This window comes from Phragmites australis, chromosome 11, assembly GCF_958298935.1.
Source record: "Phragmites australis chromosome 11, lpPhrAust1.1, whole genome shotgun sequence".
NCBI lineage: Eukaryota > Viridiplantae > Streptophyta > Magnoliopsida > Poales > Poaceae > Phragmites > Phragmites australis.
The window spans coordinates 23,835,172-23,856,690 of NC_084931.1; the positions used below are offsets into that span (position 1 = coordinate 23,835,172).

General features: G+C 41.8%; 1 protein-coding gene across 1 annotated transcript; it reads right to left on the minus strand.

Annotated features, from left to right (window-relative positions):
* Positions 1-12,633: 12,633 nt before the first annotated feature.
* Positions 12,634-16,279, minus strand: LOC133884505 (probable mediator of RNA polymerase II transcription subunit 26a). Its single transcript, XM_062323944.1, has 9 exons — positions 14,893-16,279; positions 14,745-14,813; positions 14,556-14,638; positions 14,279-14,334; positions 14,052-14,176; positions 13,923-13,950; positions 13,458-13,840; positions 13,244-13,382; positions 12,634-13,152 (listed from the first exon to the last, which is right to left on the minus strand). The coding sequence occupies exons 1-9, from the start codon at positions 15,463-15,465 to the stop codon at positions 13,028-13,030; spliced, it is 1,581 nt and encodes a 526-aa protein (XP_062179928.1). The 5' UTR covers positions 15,466-16,279; the 3' UTR covers positions 12,634-13,027.
* Positions 16,280-21,519: the final 5,240 nt, after the last annotated feature.

Here is a 21,519-nt window from a genome sequence, read left to right on the forward strand (position 1 = left end):
GCGTGAATTTCTCCCTCCTTGTGAGAATTGAACTGCTTATTGTGAATTTCATGTGTTCCAAACAAGATCTGAAACCTGAAAGTATCTCTAGCAGGGAGCTCCAGTTTTTCCTGCCGGAAACAGTTCTTTGGGCCAGGTCCACGACAATGGCTTTGTGGTTGGTAATAATATAGTCAGAGAACCATGTTTGTCGATGCTATTATCTAGAACAAGCAAAGCAATACGTTCTCTGTCAAACCTGAGGGGAGTGTATTTGGTGAGCACCACCGTCCTACTTCTCACCCCTGAGAGCATCTCAGGCAGGAGAGCTGACCGGCTCGTCATGTTAAAATTAGCTAGAAGATCCAAAAACATAGCTCCAGCAGAAGAGCCAAACAACTAGTCATTCCTGTAGCATTGTTATCCGGCTCCGCTCACTGGCCTGTAGTGACTCTGTAGAGAGAGAAACCAGCAAGTTAGCTTTTGCTTTAAAACTACATTTCTTCTCTCATCTTTCATAAATTCAAAAAATAACTTAATAGAGCTCCTATAATCACACTGATTTTTATACTAATAGGATAAATAACAAAGAACCCATTTTAATTGGTTCTTACTAAAAACCTCTTACAAATTTTAAATAAAAATTCTTCAAATTTGACTATTTGTGTACTTCGCTTGAATTTTTAGGCATAAATTTAATTCCCAAAAATTAGGTAAAAATCATGAATATTCATTTAAAAAAATGTACTAATTTCTAAAATATAGCCGTTGCAAGAAACACTTATTGCAGAAGAATAGTAGTTTGAAAAAACTAGCTATTATAAATAAAATATAGATAAATGAGATATAGAGAATGAGATTTGACTAATTTATTGAAGCGTCCAAAAATATAGAGAATCTTTTAAAATAAATAATTTAATAGAGATATAAAGAATAAAATTTAACTAGTCCACTTGACATAAAGGACTGTACCTTCGAAGTAAAGTCAGCGAGTGCACCACACCATCAACTCAACCCATCAACGACCGTCGAAAACGTCAGAATCGAGTGACACATACAGTGTGAGTAGAGCACAACGACTAATTCGACCATCGTGATTAACGACGGCCACGACCAGAAATTACATAAAGAAAGGCATCCGGATCTGGACCTGCCTGCCAAGAGAAATACTCCAGTAGCCAAGCCCAGGATGGCGACCGGCTCAAAGGCGCTATCGGCAACACCTGTCGTCGTCATCCGTCAGAACCCCGATCCAGAACAGTATCGGCATTATCTGGGACTGGTAGTGGTGTGATAGTTGAGGAAAGTAAGAGTGTGATTGTTGTCTGTACGAGAGTATAGATATATATGGTTTTAGAGAGAATTGTATTTAGTTATTTATATGTATTGTTTTAATGTGGTTTGATGATGTAAATATATATTTATAGTTTGGTTTGATTGATACAGTCTTCTGCATCCACTTATATAAATGATCTTATTTTTCAGTATTACAGAATTATGTTTATACGATTAATCTATCATAGTCTCAACTCTTCTATCCGTTCATACGACTTTAAATTCAGTCAATCAAACAAAAACTTAGCTCAGTCTGTCCTAGATAAGTTCGGCCAACCGAATACTTTTCTTTTCAATAAATACGACTTCGCTCAGTCTGTATATACGTTGCATACAGATAAAACATGTTAGAATTTGATTACAGTTAGTGATCAATTAGTAATAAGATGTTTTTACTAAAGAGACATACCTTTTGGTTAAGAGACTTCGTACCTTTTTCATTATATTCATTAGAGGAAGATATGTCTTACAATACCCCTTTATCATGTATATATATGTAAATATTTCATTGATAATTACAAGAGTTCCATTCTCTATTTTTTGTCTCTATTTTCATTTCCTACTACAATACATTATCAACACGTTTGTTCTCCACTGAGCAATTACAACAATAAAAGAACAGAGGCACGAAGGCCTTGATCATCCAGGACATGTGCTCTACACAGTGCTCGTAGGCCGATACGCTTCATCGATGCTAATCGGCCTCTACTACAGCAGTCCTTTGACGTGGCAACTCCGCCGCTAAAGCAACATAGAACCAACAACGATCAAGAAAGCACAAAGGCGGCAAACTGGGTAAGATCGATGGATTCGCCATGAACTTACCTATCTTGGGTCCTCTGTCTTTGATGAACATATGCATCTTGCTCTCCACTCCGTGGAGAAGAACAAGCTAGAAGCACACATGATCTACCTCTTATTCGACAATGACTGCGAGCGGCTCCTTCACACGACAAACCATGGCCGACTCAAACCGATTGCGCGCCATCCATCAATGCCCCCTCTACCCGCATCTGACGCCTAAACAGCCTGCTCCGAAGTGGCTACCTATCCAAGCAGTGGTGGCGCACGCCGCATGAAGCGCAAATCCGGTGCCTCCTCATGGCTGACGGCCCTAGCTGCCCTCCAGGTGGCGGCTGCAACGGCATCGGCCGAACTACTTCGAAGGTACGGTCGTAGGCAACGGCTGCAACGTCATCCTACCACGCGTTGGCGACCTCAGCCCTAAAGCGACGACCCATGGCAGCCTGACCTGCCCGATGGAGGCCAGGCGGTGGCCTCGGCTCGCACAGCGGCGATCCTAGCCTACCTAACGGTGAGGTGGCCTTCTGGGCGAAGGTGCGGGTGAAGTCCCGAGCCTTCAACGACGGCTGCCCTCAGGCTATGGCAGCCCTTCAGGCAAGCCGAGAGGCGGCTCTTCTTGGCGGTGACGCCATCAACTGGCACTGGCCATGTCATCACTCAACGACCGACACATCCCAGGCATCAGGCCTCCATCTGGCGTGCCTGCCCTCTGACGACGCACGACAGTGCAGATCTGGCACCCTACTCGCTGGCCATCCTCGTGGCGGCACCCGACCGCACCCTACTAGGTTGGCGGTGCTCCGGCCAAGCACCAGCGACGGCCGCTCCAGGGATGGTGGGGCAGGAACTCTAACCGCCCCCTCCCTCTCACATCCTTTTATATGGGGACTTCTCCCCACTGGACTAATGGGCCCAAATACTAGATGGGCCTCAACCCAAGTTGCCTTGGGCCATCGGCCAGCTGACCTAAGATAAGGTAATCTTACAAAAAAACCCTAGAATTTTGTGTATTCATGTCAAATAATATAATACCTTGTATTTTTACATTTAAATCCTCTAATTTTAAATGTATTGCACTATATTATATTTACCTCATGTAAATATATATTCCAGACCCTCAGGTCTTTAGAAATTGCATAGTTGATATATATAATTGCATGTATTACATGCTATTTGCATTTAAGCCCTCAGGCTATGTGCAAACTATGGTGTCCTTAATTTAATTTATGTAAAATTATACTCTAGGCCCTCGGGCTTTGAGAATAACATCGTATTATGTATTAATTTCACATTCCATACCCTATTTTCTGGAAGATCTGTAATATTCAATGTGTTTGCAATTAAGCATTCTCTATAACATGCAGTTGAATTAACAACCGTGTTAATTTTGCAATTGAGAATTTTCTTATAGAATTACATATTAATTCACCTTAATTAATCCCAAAGAGCTTTTATGCTCAAAAGTTCTTAATTCAAGCAGAATAAAATACAAAATTAAGTGACTACGTCAACTAATATTGGTATAACATAAGGTCGTGAATGTTATGAAATCTACTACAATATTTGTACATTATGCTCATAACAGTGAATTACTCGCCCACTACTATGTGGTCTACAAATTTTTTTTTGTGTGACTACCATCAAAGTGTTAAACCATTACTATGCGGTCTATACCATTTTTGGTGACCACCATCAAAGGGTTAAATCACCACATTTGAGGTCTACACCATTTTGTTGATTACCTTATGTGATTACCTCCATTAAATAATTGCGAAACACAAGGTAATAGAACAATGACATCTACTGTATATTTGCATATTATCCGCTATTACTGTGAGGTCTGCATTTTGTCATCTTGACTTAATGATTATCTTTGACATGTTCTTCTAAATATTCTACTTAGTATAACATAAGGTAATAGAAATATAGACATCTACTGATAAATATCAGATTATACCTCCTACTACTGTGAGATCTACACTATTTTTGGTGATTATCTTCAACGTGCTAAGTATATGATTTGAGATCTACACTATATAATTTAAGTCTCAACTTGACTTTACAAATTTTACATCATTATTACTACATTACCATGATGATTTTAATTTACCTACAGTAAATTAGTCAAATATATGGTCAAATTTATGTATGATACAATGACCGGCAAAGAGTTTGATAAACTCGCGCTTAACGGTCACAATTATCCAACATGGCGAATGGATGTTAAGGTCGGTCTTACGTCCCGCGGAATAGTAGCGGCACTTCTAACCTCCCCAAGAGGGAGATCCACCACTATCAGATCAAGTTAAGTATGAATCTTTATATATAATAAGATACCATATCTATTCGGATATCAAATCTGAGTATTTGATCGAAGAGAATTCGAGCACTCTATAGCTAGCTCTTAAAACCAGATATGAACAACAGAAGATAGTCATTCTATTCAAAGCATACCATGAATGGTCACATCTTTGACTATAGCACTTTAAGCCCATCGAAAATTACAATCATGCTATTCATAAATATGGTCAAAATTGCATTTTTACGGAAAAGAACCTACAAATATGAAAAATATAGAGATAACATTATCTACTATGCTTCTTGCTGATAGGATCTTATAGAAACAATATCGTGTAAGAGAATACCAAGTTTATTCTGATTCAATACATGCATTACTTCAGGTCAAAAAGCATGATAAACTATTTCTAAGGAATCATCATTAACGCCCAATAGACACTACTCCTTTACCTGAAATACATCATAATGTTCATAATAACAATATATTCGATGGCTCTATTAAGCGCCATCCAAAGAAATTTAATGGTAAATACAAACACAATAAGAAGTAGAAGCTCTATGCACCGGATCAGGGTTAATGAATTTTCAAACTTGATAAATTTAATGTTTGTCGCAAGTGCAAATGCTACAAGCACTCCACTTAGAAATGTTAAAACCAGAGATATTTAGTTGATCTGTATTTACAATTCATGGGACGTAACCGACCTGCTCGAGGACCAAGATTTAAAGTCCATTTCAATCTTCAAACATACTCCACCAAGGAGGCTAGTTGTTCACAACATGTTCCACAAGAACTATGTAATAACAAGGTTCTTTTGTAGCCAGAAGATCCCATGAGTAAGGAAACATATTTGTCGAATTTGCTTCGCACGATATGTTTGGAGACTTTATCTAGTCTCTCAATTCCTTAGATACCATGTTATCTATGTCCTATTAAATATTATAATATAATATTGTATCAGCTCTATGATACTACAATAAAGTATATGTGTATTCTATATATCTGATGAGAATTTCATATTAAATTCTTTATTTCTATATATATATTTCTACAAGAGTCAATCCGATAGAGGAAGATATATCCCTAGTGGACATATGAACCGCAAATTCTATACTTAGGGGTACCAAAATATTTTCAAATCTCTTACTAAGAGTCAAATAAATGTTTTGATAATCACTAGACGTGATGCAGTATTGTTGACTCTAGTCATACCATAATTACTTTTTCTATGGGTACACAAGTCATAATCGATGATATTCTACAGTATCTCGATTCAACAGGTACCTTACTAAGTTATAGAGATATCCGTCAAAAATGGTTTCCATATAAAACCATGATGATAACAAAAGAGGAATTTCTCCTATTAATCAATGGATATGGCAACCTTCCCTATATACCATATGGATTGTACTGTACATACATCAAACTCGTACTACATATTGCGTACAAAATAATTTTTCTATCTTGATCAAATCAAGACTTGACGTAATTGTCTTATTCACTCTACCTTAGAGATGATGAGAAAAATTATTAACAATTCTATTGGTCATAATATTCTCAAAATCTTCAGATTTATGTGCATCGCATGTGTTATAGGGAATCTAATTTTAAGTTACTCTTACCTTAAAATTCATAATGAGCCACCTAATTTTTTGAACGCATTCAAGAACATGCATGTGGCTCTATTTAACAATTTTATGAACCGACTAGGTACTTTACAATGTTGATTGATGCATCTACAAAATGGTCTCACATGTGTCCTTATACATAAGGCACCACACTTATGCCAAACTTATTGCTCAAATAATTAAAATAAGAGCAGATTCTCTTGGACACAGGATCAAATCCATTCACATGGATAATGCCATTCCTTAACGTACATTCAATTATTATTTGGTTTTGGGCACTACTGCATTAGTACCCTATATGTGTATTCATAATGTTCTAGCTGAATTTGAGATGAATGATTTGGTTAAAATCAAATTTCGTTTACGTCTACAACATGAGCATATTCTTTCAGGAATATTTATCCATCAATCCACTAATATCCAAATGATATTAGACAATCATATCCATCAAAATACTTATGGTCATTCAATCCCCAAATATGAATCAAGATCCATTCATACATTGGGTTCACAATGAAAAGATATTGAACCTATAGTTCTATATCTTAATGCTATCAAAGCGCTCATGTATCTCGCAAACTGTCACAGGCTTGATATTGCATTTGGAGATAACTTGCTAGCTTAAATAGTGCAGCTCTAATAACACTATTAGGTGAGAGTTAAAGATGATATCTTTACAGCACCAAATATCTAAATTTTTCTATCAGAAAAATTAACATACGACCATAGCGAGATATCTAGACACTGTCAATATAATTGATCCCCATAACGCCCGATCACAGACTAATTTCATAGTGATATAGCCTTCTCATTGGACTCACCAAAACAGATTCCAGAGGCTACTTCCACCTATCATTCTGAAACATCACATACATGTGTATGACTTTGCAGAATGATAAACCACATATAACTATTATATGGTATTGGTCTATTAAATCATCAACCATTACCTATGATGATAATTCGGTATGCATTACTCAAATACAAACATATTACATAAAGAACAATATAACCAAATATATTGCTCCTAAAATATTCTATTCTCGTAATAGAGAGATAGAAATCTTATAAACTAAATCATGTGATAATCTCACTGATTTATTCACTAAGTCCTTACCAACTTCCACATTCCATATTCACAGAATTGTTATACGGCGCCTCTGAGATTTGTAAGATTTAGGGGAGTCTCCTCCTGAATTTTAACATGTTCATACATCATATTGTACTCTTTTCTCTATATGAGTTTTACTCATGAGGTTTCTTATAAAATATTTTAATGAGACAATATCTACGTAAGAACATATATCATATTTTCTATTTTCCCTTTGAGTTTTTAAAGGATGTATCAAACACATATCTATTGTTCTCTAAACTCGTATATGTGTTTTTCCTTTTAAAGGTTTTTCTCATATGAGTTTACAAAGAGACAATAATCAATATAGGTTACACCATTTTTCGCTTTTAAAAAAGTTTTAACATCATATCACTATCATTGATCTTATCTTCTTAAGAGATTTTTTGAGATTTTAATACGATCCATAGATCATAATTATTATTCTCTAAGCTCATCAAATGAGTTTTTCCTATCTATATTTCTTATATAAGCTTACAATGAGACAATAATCAATATATACCATATCATTTTCTCCTTATATTTTTAATTAAATTTTAAAAGAGTTTTAATAGCATATCAGCATACTATTTTCTTCTTATTTTTTTTACAGAGTTTTAGAGGAGTTTCAACAAGAAATTTAAAAACCGAATAATTGATTAAGGAGGAATATTAGAATTTAATTACAGTTAGCGATCAATTAGCAATAAGATATCTTTACCAAAGGAACATGTCCTTTGGTTAAGAGACTTCATACCCTTTTATTATATCTGTTGGAGAGATACATGTCTATCTAATAATACCTCTTCATCATCTATATATATAAATATTTTATTAAATTAATAAAAAAAATTATTCTCTACTTTCTATCTCTATTTTCATTTCCTATTATAATAAAACCCGTACGAGCAGCTAATCACATCCTAATTGGCCACTGCTGCCTCCACGAACGACACGTGAGATAGCAACGGGACCCGCACGTCAGGCTCCGAGGGAAAGCTGAAAACATCACTACCGACATGAAATCTACACTCGTTTCTGACGTGAAATCTCCACGAACGACACAATTTCTGACGTGAAATCTACACTCGTTTCGTCGTGGATCACTTGAGCGATTCGATCGGGAGGACAAAGAAGAACTTCGCGCCATCGAAAAAGAAAAAGAAAGAAACAAAGAAACAAAAATTGTGCGATTTATGCTGCCTGTCACGGTCCAGCACCGAACACCTGCCACCGAGCAGCAGAAAAAGGGTAAAAGAACGAGGGAGGCCTCGGCCAACAACCCCTCTCCCCTCCGCCCAAACGATCATCGCCACTAGCTGGGGTTGTGTTGGGGCCCTGAATTATTGCTGTCATCTTTCTGCTCACGTCCGTGCAGGTTTAATCATAGCTCTCTGATGTTTATTACTCCCAAGTTAATCATCGGTTAATCACGGCCAGGATGCAACGATTTAGGCAGTGTCTTATGCCTTTCTGCTTGTCTGAGTAGAAACCATAGCTGCTCCATCCAAAGTAAGAAAAGTCACTTTCTGAGCCAAGGCTGCTCCTGACGACACTGAGCTCCTTTTAGCATGGTAGAGAAACTTTGCTGTCAGTACACTCTGGTCCCTGGTATATTGTCGATGCCTGGGTCACTTGTCACCGGTGCCATTTGACAGTGTTGTTGGAACGTCATAACTGCAATGGCTAGTTGGGCCTTGGGTGCAGTGCATCAGATGCTCATGCCGTTGGTAGGAAGATATGATTGTTCGAGTTGTAGCATGCATGTCGGTTGTGCGACTGGCTGGCTGGTGATGCAGCCATCGGCCATCGATGGTGGTGCCTGGCGGTGAGGAGGGGCCGAATGACTTGAGGCCGCGGCGGGGGACTGCCAAATCCGTTTGATGAGGACGTTTGCGAGGCCGAAGAGAAGGCTTCGTTTGAAACTCACAAGAACTTTTGCAAAAAGTCTCGTATGAAACGAAGCAATTAAATTCACGCGGTGACCGGGGAGGAACCCCTCGTTCCAAACGGAGCCCAAGTAGATGATCCGCGACCACAGTTCGGTCGTGCGGCCGTCCAGAAATATCACACGTACTTGATTTAAATTTGGATACGATTCGGCGAGCAATTCTGGTTGCCGGTCGGGTTGGCTTGATCCTACAGTGACACATCGCGTTAGGTTGCCCGTCAGGTCCGGGGACGACAAGGACAGGCACAGCAACAACGAAGCTGGAAGAGGAGACAAGGTGGCTTGACCACCGGCCGCGCACTGGCATCAGATGAGCCCAGGCCGCAACTCCCCTTGCCGCGTTCCCATTCTTGCCGTTGCGGATCGGACCAGCGACGGCTCGCACCGGCCTCCACTCCACTCCCTCCCACAGGCCGCTCCCACTGGTGGTGACTAGTCTACAAACTGTGCGCCCGGGGAGGAGCTTTCCATCTCAGCGCTGAAGCAGCGAGGCGGCGGCGCTGGGCCTGCACCGTCCATGCCAGGTGGGCCCACCCACCAACCTCACAAAGCCAAGCTGCAGTTGTGCAGTGCAAACAAAGGATCTTTTAGACATCTTTTACACCATCTTCTTCGAAGACGATTTTCGTTTCTTTCAGTGTTCTAAGGCTAGTCCTAATAACTTCTCTTCGGAGATTAAAATCTCGTCGTGAAAGGATTTTCGTTCCCTTCAGTGTTCCAACAATTTCCCTTCACGATGGGATTTCTAGGGTCATTCCCTTCAGGACGAGATTCTCTCTTCTTTTCCTTCGCGATTCCCCTCGAAAGAAAGCTGTTGGAGATAAGAGAAAATAAAGAGAATGGGAACGGGAAAGAGAATCGGGGAGGGAACGAAATAAAGGGAATATGGTTAGGGATGGTTTAACAGTTTTTCTTCACGGTTCTCGTTACGGAATTACTAAGGTCATTCCCTTCAAAACGGAATTTTCTCTCATTTACTTTCGCGATTTCTCTCAAAGGGAAACTGTTAAATGAAAGAAAATAAAGAGAATGTAACATAGAAGGGAATAAAAAAAGAAATGAAATAAAAAAATATGGTTAAAAATGATCTTATCTAGTGTGGATCTCCTGTTTAAACGTGGGTGTTGTCTTTCTTTTCCTGGAGGAATTGTGTGCTATATTGGTCACACTGTCCAAGGCAATAAATAGTAGATAGCAGTAGTAGAGGATTGGCATCAGGTAGCGAATAGCTGGTATCGGGCAATATAACATATGTTAAGTTTCAATAGCGGTACACTTAATTTTTATGACTTTCTCCTCATAAAAATCATGCAGAATATACCAATTAATTAAAACTTAGACTTTCGAAGCCCAACTTGTACCTATAACAAGATAATAAGACAACACAAATTTAATATTTAAAAATAAATATTTAAAGAATTAATGCGTTACGAATGAACTGTAAGGATAACTTAAATAGCGGCTGCTAAAACAGTCTTATAAGCGCTATAACAGTCGCTAAGTTCCAATTCGCTATTTTTGGCTGCTACCATATATCGGTAGCATTTATACGCTACTGCTATTGCAGGCGCAATTACAACCACTATCAACGCTATTTAGTACCTTGACACTGTTGCTCGTGGAAGATCCGTGCAGAGAAAAATTACTGCTTTCGATGCAAAGTTCACCCAAAATTCATGTTGAATTTCTACTTGTGAAGCTCGAGTTGACTTTGTTAACCCTCCATGAATTTCGCCACTCTGGAGGCCGCTCCATTTATGGCAGTGGCTGCCAAGGACTTCCTAACCAACTCACTTTTCTCAGAACAGGACCTACCGGGCAGCATTATTAACTTGACAAGGTGATCCCAAGATCGTATTGTTTCTTGATCACGCGATGAGGAGCATTTGTTTGTAGGTGCCATGGTGACCTCGCACATGCGGCCATGTACCACTCTGCACAAGGACCACGCGTCTTGCTCGTCCTTGCAGTGTCGTCTGTTTCGGCTGCGAGCGACGCTACACGTACTGGGATTTCCACAAAGATTCTGGCCCGGAAGAGCGCGAATAAAAGGTGATTTTGGTTTACTCAAAAGATGGTTTTTCTTAAAAACAGGAATAGCATGTCTATAGACATGTTCGGTAGAATTTTTTCTAATCTATTTATTTGAGAAAATGATTCTCTGAGGAAAATGATTTTATGGTTGAAAGTGATTATCTAATGTAAACTCTATAGATAAAGTGATTTTTTATAAAAAGTGAATCAGATGAAGTTATTTTTTTAGTTCTCGGCATCTAGTTTATTTCAGAAAATCACTTCTATTTTACTCTGAGAACTAAAAACTAAAAAATACTGTTTAGGAGAAATCCTCTAATGCCACTCTTTTCTTTTGTCTCTGAAATGGCCCCCTGAAGATTCACTACTGCTCCTGGAAGAAATAAATAAATACAACAAGTTCATGGCTGCCTACGTGTGATGCTGTGATCCAGGCCATTTGCTTTGAAATGTTTAACGATTAAACCCTAGCAATAAACAACTACTAGTAGCAATTAGGGCATCATTAGGAGCAGAAATCTTTTGGCAAATCTGAGGTGGAAGGTGGGTAGGAAATGAGCCTTGTGTGGCATGTTTTCTTGGGGAACGAAGGAACGAACGGGTCAAAGAAAAGGGCGCTCCCAACCAAAGCTGGCGCACATGCCAGTGCGGAATCCAAAGGCAGGCAGGATAGGGATCGCTCCGTGACAAGACGAAGATAGCCCGCGAGCATCCGTGGCGTTAAGAAACTACGGATGTGTTTCGAGTCTCTACTCGTAAACGGAAGCCATTTTTCTCATGCTTCAGTACTTCCATTGTGTGTTTCGTATATTACCGAAGATCTTCTGGGTGTGGTCGAACGCGAGAACATAAGATAATTTTGTCCCGTGAAATTCCCCGCGTTCCAAACTGAGTCGAAAACGAGTACTTCACTCTTGGACCTTGGCTAGTTACTTTCATGGTATAACGCCAGAAGCTGGAGCTAGAGCTGGAGCACACTGGTTCATGAGTGACAGACGAGTCATGGACTCCTTGGAAGAATTGATATGGATGAGGAGGTTGGAATGAATAATTGGGGTGGGGCCTTCTCCGATTGTGCCCGAATCCCGATGCAGTTATGGAAATGGCCTTCCAACCAACCACTCCGCTGGTGGAATCCACGCTTCTCCCAATCTACTAGATGCACATGCATATCTTAGATCACTTTGCTGAATTCCATTCTCCTTTTCCAATGCTTTTATCAAACAAAAATCTGACTGGAGGGTTAAAAGTTTTCCATGGAATTTCAAACTGTAAAGATTGCTGATATCGACATGTTCTCCAGGCTGAACATTCAACACCAGCAGCTGAAATGCCTGCTCAATTCCGGGGTCTGACCATGACCATACACCAATTGCACCACAGAGCCTGGCAGTGGCAAAGGATGACCCTACGCTTGTTTGCATGCCAAGAGCAAGTAGGTCAAACGCAAGGAACATGGCATGGCCACATAGTTGCAAGAGAACAAGAGATATACCAAGAATGTTCCACTAAATAAAATTTCCTGTCAAAGTTGAAGGTAGATGAGGGGATGTACCAAATATTGATGATTATTCTACCTGGTATCTACAGCTTCCTTTGAAGAAGAAAAAAGAAGAAAATAACCAGCCCGTACAGATCGAACCACATGTCCACTCTACAATTATCCAGACATGGCTAAACTCTACGAATGCAGGAGCGTAACTTATTGCATCCAGTGCGCTCTTGCAACTTCAGGGAAACCCTTCCTGATCATCAGATGTGTTTTGTTCAAAAAGTTCGTTCTAGTCCTCGCAGCTGATTTCAGCTGCTTTCGGATGAGCATATGCGTTCGGACTGGGCAGGCATGGCAACAATTCATCAGGTGAGGAAAAAAAATCACGGACGAGTTAGCGCCGCCCATTTGCCCAATTCCTAATGTTATTCCTTGACTTCACCATAGGTTGTCTGTTTTGAACCCTAGGCTTTGGTATGTCACCCAGCTCCATTACTTGTATCGTGCGCTGCCGTTTGGCTGCACAGATGAAGGTATGGAACAATAAGGCAAAAATTCAAGACATGTGGCAAAAGAGAATAATGCCGAGTGTTAAAATAAAGACACGAACCATTCTCGGCTTCCTGGTAACCCTCGTGGAGCCTTCTCTTTGCTGCTTCCAGCTTCCTGTTATTATCCAAGCCATCATCATAGATCTTCGGCTTTGCCAGTTTGACTCCTGCCGACTGTTGTAGAGCGAGCCTTGATTTCTAGAGCCAAAAACAGAGATGAGTCGCAAGGTATTAATCAATAGTCGAAGCTTAGGCCAGGTAGCATGTGCTTACATCCATCTGTCTCGCTGTAGGCTTTCTTTCAACAGAAATATGCTCTCGAGTCTGTTTAAGTTTCATGTCACCAAAGGGTTTCTGCTGAGGAGCTGCCTTTAATGGTCTCCCAGGCCCAGATTCAAAACTTGAGGGCTTAGATTGCTTGTTGAGCATGCCATGTGGTTTGACTTGCAAACTTGAACTTTGAGGTTTTTGCGGGTTTGTGTGCCTCATTGATGGCTCTTGGCTTGCCAATTCCGGCCTCCTGAATTGAACCCTTTCGACAGCTTCAGGAGAAGGACGAGGAGGCTCTTGCCTTGCAACTGCTGAATGGTTTGCAGGCCTCCCACCAGTATTTCCCCTCTTGTTTCCAAGGTTGGCATCATTATTATGTCTCAAGTCTGTCATAACAAGTATAATGTTAATTATCATAGTGTTGAATAAGAATGGAAAATTAAGCAGTTGCTGAGTTGCTGTACTCACTTCCATCTTCATCCATTTCATCAAAGAACTTCAGGTTGGGAAGGGAGAGGCAGAAACATGATAATGCAAAGTTAGATTGTTGTTCAACACCAAACCCAATCAAATAGCAGGAACTAACTATATCAGTACCTCAGAAAGTTGAATAGAAGTAGTCTGGGTTGCAAAGAAGGCTCCTTCATCTAAAGGTGGAGAAGGAAGCCCTTCTTCTTCTTCTTCATCCACAACAGAAGGATTTGAAGAGCCAGGGGAGTTATCTACAGATCAAAGGAATCCATGTCCATATTAAGCTAAGAGGTAAATCTTCATTTAGAAACCGTTTGATAAACTACGACAATCAACAGATTCACTTCAGTTACCTGCCAGAGCAGCATTAGTAGTATTGACCCACTCATCAACCAAAACTTTCCAACCTCTGAAATACAAAGAGTAATCTCAGATGTCAACAATGTTTCCAAGCACACTAACAAAAAGGCACTTCAAGACTCAATGAGCACAGAAGCTAATGCGTTTTATGACCATGTAGCTGGAGTAGTCATTGGTATATTTGACCAGTAATTTGCTTTCCTAAGCTGTTTCAAAGCAAATATGAATAGCCCTAGAGAGCAAAATTCAGTACAAGAAAATGGAACTTACTCGATGAGAGTGCGCACGAGGTGACGGATCTCCAGTGAGTTGTGCTTCCGCAGCCGATTAATAGCCCTCCCAATCTCAGTAGCCTGTGATGAACAGCCCCAAAGATTAAGAAACAAAACAGCAGCAGCAACCAGGTAACAAACACCCTCAGACGCATCACATAGCTCATATGCAATATCCATTTTGTACCTTTAGGGTGGAGACAGACAATTGCATCAACTGCAGCCTCCTCAGCGATTCGAACAAAGTGGCATCCGACTGCAACAACATCATGTTTTAGCTCAGATCAGTTTGAAGAAACTTTAGCAATTGAGGAAGTGAAGAAATGAGACCATACATGGTTTTCCTTGTGCAAGAGGAGGTCCTTGATGCGAAGGACCTCGCCGACGATCTGTGACTCCTCGTCGATTTCATTGGTGAGCGCCTCGAGCTCGTCAGCCTCGTGGTCCTGTTCCTCTTCCTCCTCATCCGCCGCGTGCTGCTCATCCTCTTCTTCGTCGTCATCATCATCGTAGTTGTGGCCGTAGTTGCTCGCCGCTGCGCGGCGGAGCCGCTCGTCGTCGGAGTCCGAGTCGTCGTCCGAGTCGTGGCCGTGCGCCCCGTCGTGGGCGCCGTTGATGCTGCTATCCACCTTGCTCTCCTTCTCAGCGATGCGGCGCACGCTGCCCTTGTCCTCCTCCACGGGCATGGCCGGTGTAGCCGAGGCCGCAACGCTGCCCAAGGACGGCGGCGGGGTCGCGGCGTTGCGGCAGTGCGCAGTGAAGAGCCTCTCAGCGATGCGGTCGCGGCGGTGCAACAGCTCCCGCGGCGCGTCGGCGGCCGCCACAAGGATGGCGTTCTCAATCACTTCGCAGATGCCGGCGCCGGCGCCCCGGAAGAAGTCGCGCCACCGATCCAGCCCGTCAGCCATCGCCGCCGCCGGTCCCCACCGGGCCGCCGTGACAAGACCTCCCTTCCCCAAGATCAGCCTCCCCCAACCACGATTCCCACCACCACCACCACCAAGAACCGATGCTTTCTTGATAATTCCCTCCCCGCTTCAGTTTTTGTTCTTATCAAATTACGCCGCGGCACCAAGACCAAGAATCCAATCCCGCCCGATCGCGGATCAGATGCCCCCGAATCCGCGGCCGGGAAAGCGAGACCCAAGCGGCGAAAGAATCGATGAATCAAGAAACAGGAGAGGAGCACGAACAGAGGGAATCAACCGATCAAGAAACCAGCGTCACCACCAGAGGAAATCTTCCCTTCCCTTCCTTTGCCCCCACGTCCCCGTTCCTTGACGGTTTCAACAACCCAAACCCACCGCAGCGCGGCGCGGCGGTACCCTAACCGAAGCAAATCCTATCTGGCCCTTGCGGAAACGGTGAGGAAGGTGAAGGCGAGGCAGGGCGGGGCAGAAGAGAGGAGACGGGCGGATAGGGACGCGGGTGGCAGGGTACGCAAACCCACGAGACCTACGCAGCTACCAAACAACAGCGACTCCTCCCTTCTCTTGTCTTCCCTCTCATGGATGGCCTATGCCCCTTGCCACTAGTAGCAGTAACAAAATTAACAATCTGCTCGCATCACCAGTTCACCACTACCATGACCATGAGTCCCACTCACCGCCGCCCGCCCTCGTTTCTTGCAGCTGCTAGCGGAGTCTACTCTTTTTACCGGGCAGGGGAGGGAAGGGCACGACTGGGGAGGAGATGGGACGCGGCGGCCTCGTGGCTATTCCATGAAAATGTACCTCCCTAATGTGTTGCGCGTAGATACGATCTATCTCTTCTCTATCTCTAATATATAATATTTATTTATATATTAATTTTTTTTATATATTCTATGATTTTTAAAATATCTTTCTAATACATATCTTAATGTAAATAAATTGTCCTAATAAATCATAGGTCTGTATGCCATCGTGAAAATTTTCCTTTCCTGTTTCTTGCTTTCTTTGACCCTGTAGACTCAGAGACATCCTTTTCATTTCTATCTTTCAGAATAAAAAAGTAATCAAAAGTAGACTTTGAATGTTAATTTTTCCTATAATATGTTATCGATAGCTATAAATCTACATCAATTTAAAAGTATGAAATATAAATCTATTAAATAAATTTTGTATACTAAATATGCAAATAATTTGACTAATTATTGATTAAAATTTATAAAGTTTGACTTTTTCAAAACAAAATATGTCTTAAATTCTTGAATGGAGAGATTATCATTTAGCAGTGTTTAATTTGCTGCTGACAATTATTCCGATTTTGTTTAGTAGGTATTTAATAGCTAAGATTTCACTGTACAACTCAGTTTGGTTTCATGGTGACTGAAAATTCCTGATTTTTGTTCTATGATAAATTCTAATACTTGGATTATCTAGAGTGTATTTATGCTCAACTATAATAGCAGAGCTGTTTCTGGTAAATGCTCCTAGAGACAGAATTTTCATATCACAGGACAACGCGGCTGTCAAATAAGAAACGACAATAGTGGTAAATACTTGCCGAGCGACAAAGATTCTACAGCGCAAGGCAACCAGTCTACATAAAATAGGCGCTAGGAACCGCTGGAGTACAATTTCATGTTTAGGGCATTTTTAGATAGAAATAATTTTGCTTTGAGCAGTAAAAAAATCACATTTATTTCATGATATTGTTGTATAAATCATAACAAGTCATCTAGAATCCTTACGTGGTCTATCCATTTCCAAACAAGTTCTAAATTGATAAGTAGAATCGGGGATGTCTCTTTTGCAGTTAGCATCCAAGGTTCCTGCAGTTGCCGGCGAAATCACCCGGACGTTAGCATCTTGGCTATTCTATTCCACCAATAGATATATGTTTTCACAAGGACATGCGTTTCATGCTTTCTTTTTTTTTTCTTTTTAGTTTTGCGAAGGAATTTTTCTTGCTTTCTTTAAGAGGGAATATGTCATTCTTTCCCCCTGTTCAATGCATCAACATCTTCCACCAATAGTGGCTAGCGTTGCATGTAGGCTTCAATTTGGAGTGGCTGTCCAGATAGCTCAAGGGCCAACCGGCCAACTAGTAAGGTGACCACAATTTTTTCATTTATTTAAAAAAAGAAAACTCGTTCACTTTGTAGGGATCCCAAAGCTGGTTTGTTTTCAGATGTAATGTGTAACATATATGTTCAAAACAAATTTCAAAAGCTATGGAAAAGAACCGTACTGAAAACCGAGTGAGAGATTGGGGGACACCGGGCCGGCACATGTGTTTTCCATGCCCGAATGCAGGAAGAGGATGACCAAAAAGAACCAACCGATCCAATCCGTCCCAGAGGGGAGCGGGGCGTGGGCGGAGGCCACGTGAGCGGGCAGCAGAACCGACCAACCAAACTCCCAAAGCGGGAGGGGACGAAAGCACGCGGAACTTGGCTCGCGGCGCAGCGTGACTGCGTGAGCGCCGGCGGTGGCGTGCGCGGGGGCCGCAGCTGGTTTCTAATCCCGCGGACGGGGACAAACCCCGAACCGGCGGAACACTGTGAAGCCGCGGCGGCAGCCTGAGCTTTGCAGTGACATCAAACAGCAGCAGCGCGTGTGTGCTCTCAACGGGAAGCGTCCTAGAAGGCTTACCAACACTAGCAGTACGACTTGGCATGTGCACTTGCGCTTGGAAAGAAAGACCTAGCTGCACGCTGGGGTGGGGTGGCTGGATTGAGTCTCACAATTTTTTTTTTACAGATGATCTTTTGTACACTTTCGCATGCCATTCGGCTAAAGTTCAAGCAAAGAAATTCTACATCAACCTCCCGATGATTTAAAACCCTGTGCTGTGTTATTCCTTGTACATGCAGAGACCTATTTCCTGGCGAGAATACTAGTGCCTTTGAGAATTTCTCCAAGTAAATGTAAGCAGCTGGCCGTCATGTTCTTGTAAGATCTGACCAGCACTTATCGGCAGTGCTGCATCAGATTTTGGTACTTCTGCTTGCACGACAGCACGGAAAAACACTGATCGGCGCACGGAATGTATGGGCGACGTAGGAACTTTCAACTTCGACTGGGCAAACCGGCCATGTCCACACGACGAGCGCCGTACGTTCATTCACTCGTCTCAGAATTTCTGTCCCGAGATTAGGCCATGCATCCCGACCTTTTCTAATCGGTTATCACAAAAGCTTGCCATCATCCAGCTAACCACAACTAATCTCCCTTTCTTTGCGACCTAAAACTATCTCATGAACTGCGAGCCTTTCCCAATCATACCTTGGTCAACTAAAAGATACAAGTCGGCAGCTATTTCCCTTTCCTGAAACTTGTGGCAACAAGCAAGCAATTGTTAGATAGGCAATGCTATTTCTGTACGAAGACTTTTCTATCAAAAAAGAGGCAAAATGGGAAACATGTACCGTCCAAGGATTTTGCAATCCTATATAGATGTAGTACTTGACAAGTTACAGCTGCATCAAGATATCATAACAAGCGAGAGAACCAGAGTTGTTCCAACCTCCAAGTTATTGTAATAAAACACGAGTTTGTTGACTGTTCTCAAGTCCCATCCTGCTCTGTCAGCAATTAGACTTGATCATATCCTAGAGAAAACAGTGGGCAGGCGAGTTTTTATGGTATCAAAGTTGACCTGACCCAACCGACAAGCTGACTTCACAATTTTTAAAAAGAATTAGAAGCATATGATACTGTGAACAATTAGAGTAAACACATTCATCTTGTGCAGGCACACGCTAAAAGGCAAGGTCAAAGAAAAGAAGCACGCGTGACACACATAAACTGCACATAATTTTCTACTAAGGTGTGCAGAAAATATACAGGCATGTAAGGTCAATAAAGTTAGGTAAAAGAAACTCTGAAGCTAAAAGAGATGGTCTCAGAAGCCTCCTTACGCCCATTATTCTAAAGTCAGTCAGGCAAACTCATTTTGACCGCCGCGGTGAGACTGAAGATTTCAAGCACGACCCAAAACTGTAAAATAAACAGAATGGAACTGATGTTTCAGGTGCAGCATCTTGCTTTTGCTGAAGGTGACATTGGTATCTGCAAAAGATTACAGCTTCTGTTTATATAAAGTTGCACCGGTTCAGCTAACTGAAGAAACCTACACCATGTACTGATTGCATTGCTTCACTTGAAAATAACAGATCACGCGTCTCGGAGGAGGGGGGACCAAGCCTCAAAGAACCATTATTTCTGCATTATGCTCTTCTCATCTTCAGGAGATGCTTCAGAGATTCTTTGTCCAATTTGCCATTGTCTTCTATTTGGGGTTTCATAAGTATGGGTGCATCTTCAAGTAAAAGTTTCAAGAAGCCTATATCTGCACAGGAGCCAGCAAAGTGATCATACCCACAGCATCCAGGTTCTTGAAGAGACTGACCTGATGCTCTATTGGTTGGTGGGCTCGGTTGTAAATGTAAAGTAAGTCGAGGACTAAAATGTAAACCATTCCAGTGCGTTCATGTGTCTGTTCTTCCTCTCAATCCTAACCCTAAAAATCCTCTAAATCTACTGATTAATATTCAACATGGTATCAAGAGCAGGTTAATCTTGTTGGTCGCACCCCGTTTTCGCTGATTGATTGGTGTTCGAGCTGCTGGGTGGCTGGAATTTGATGGAGGGGGTGCCGTAGTCGTCCTCAGTTCCACCACTGTCAGAGTCGTTGCGGCGCTGGATTTCTTGCGCCTTTCGTTTGGTGGCTAGCTTCCTACTCTGCTCACCACCGAGGCAAGCCGTGGTGCCGTCCGGTGGGCGGACGTCGTTGTTCTCCTAGATGCTTGCACTCACGCATGGCTTCAAGGGTGCCGTTCGTCTGCAGGGCGCGTTTGCTATAGTACTATTTTGAAATATGGCTAGCAGTAGTGAAAAGCCGGCTGATTCCAGCGTTGAAAAACTGTGAGGTTTTAGCAAAATGATGGAGCATCCTAGAGGGGTTTCAGAAACCGTTAAGTATGTTCTTGAGCCTAATCCGATGAAATTATCAGGGCTGGAGATTATGTTAGTTGGGCTCGTCAAGCTAAATTAATTTTGAGCTCGCATGGGTATGAGAACCTACTTCTTGCTGAAGATGGAAAAGAGAAAGAAGATGATCTAGGGAGTAGGCAACTCAATGACATGGTGCTTGTGTGGCTATTGAGTAGTATGGAATCAACAGTTCGAGAGCAAGTTGAAATCTTGGCAATGGATGCAGAGGTGTGGTCAACTTTGGAGACACAATTTGTAGAAATATCAAATAAGATGCAAGCTACTCGTATTATGCATGAGCTAATCCATTTAAAGAAAGGCAAAAAGACTATGACGGAATATGCTGGTGAGGTGAAGAAGTTATGCAGGGATTTATATTATTACCATCCATTTGAGCCCTTGGACAAGAAAGACATTGATGTTCACTATACATGGTTACAATTATTTGTGAGCAAGCTTTTCTTGGATGGTCTTCGTCATCAACTCATTTTTTCTAAGTCTGAATGACCCAGTTTGGATGAGATAATTTCTAGTATCATTGAGGAAGAAACTAGAGTAGGCCTTCCAAAATTGGATGATTATAGCAGAGTTGATGCTAGTTCTGCCTTGTCTATGAAAGGCAGCTACACACCAAAGTCATGTGGTGATCAAGGCAAGAAAAAGTTATTATGCGAGCATTGTCAACATGAAGGTCATGTCATAGAGAAGTGCTTTAAGTTGCATGGCTATCCCCTTGGTGGAAAAAGGGGAGATCTCAGCCAGGGGAGCTCAAAGTGGCAAGTGGAACCAGACACACCGCATTGAACCTGAACAGGGGATTCCGATGGTAGATATGCAAGCTCTTGAAGAATACAAATCCAAGCTCAAGCTCTTGGAGGGTGCACCATCTGCTCTGTTAGACTTCCTATGTTTAGTCTACACATCATTTCCTTTGCTTGCTTATTATCTCACACGTAGTCTCTTGCCCTTCCTATCCCCTCGGCATTTATCTCTATGAACCCGTTCAGATGGATACAGAAGGGCCCAGATCTTCGACCTATA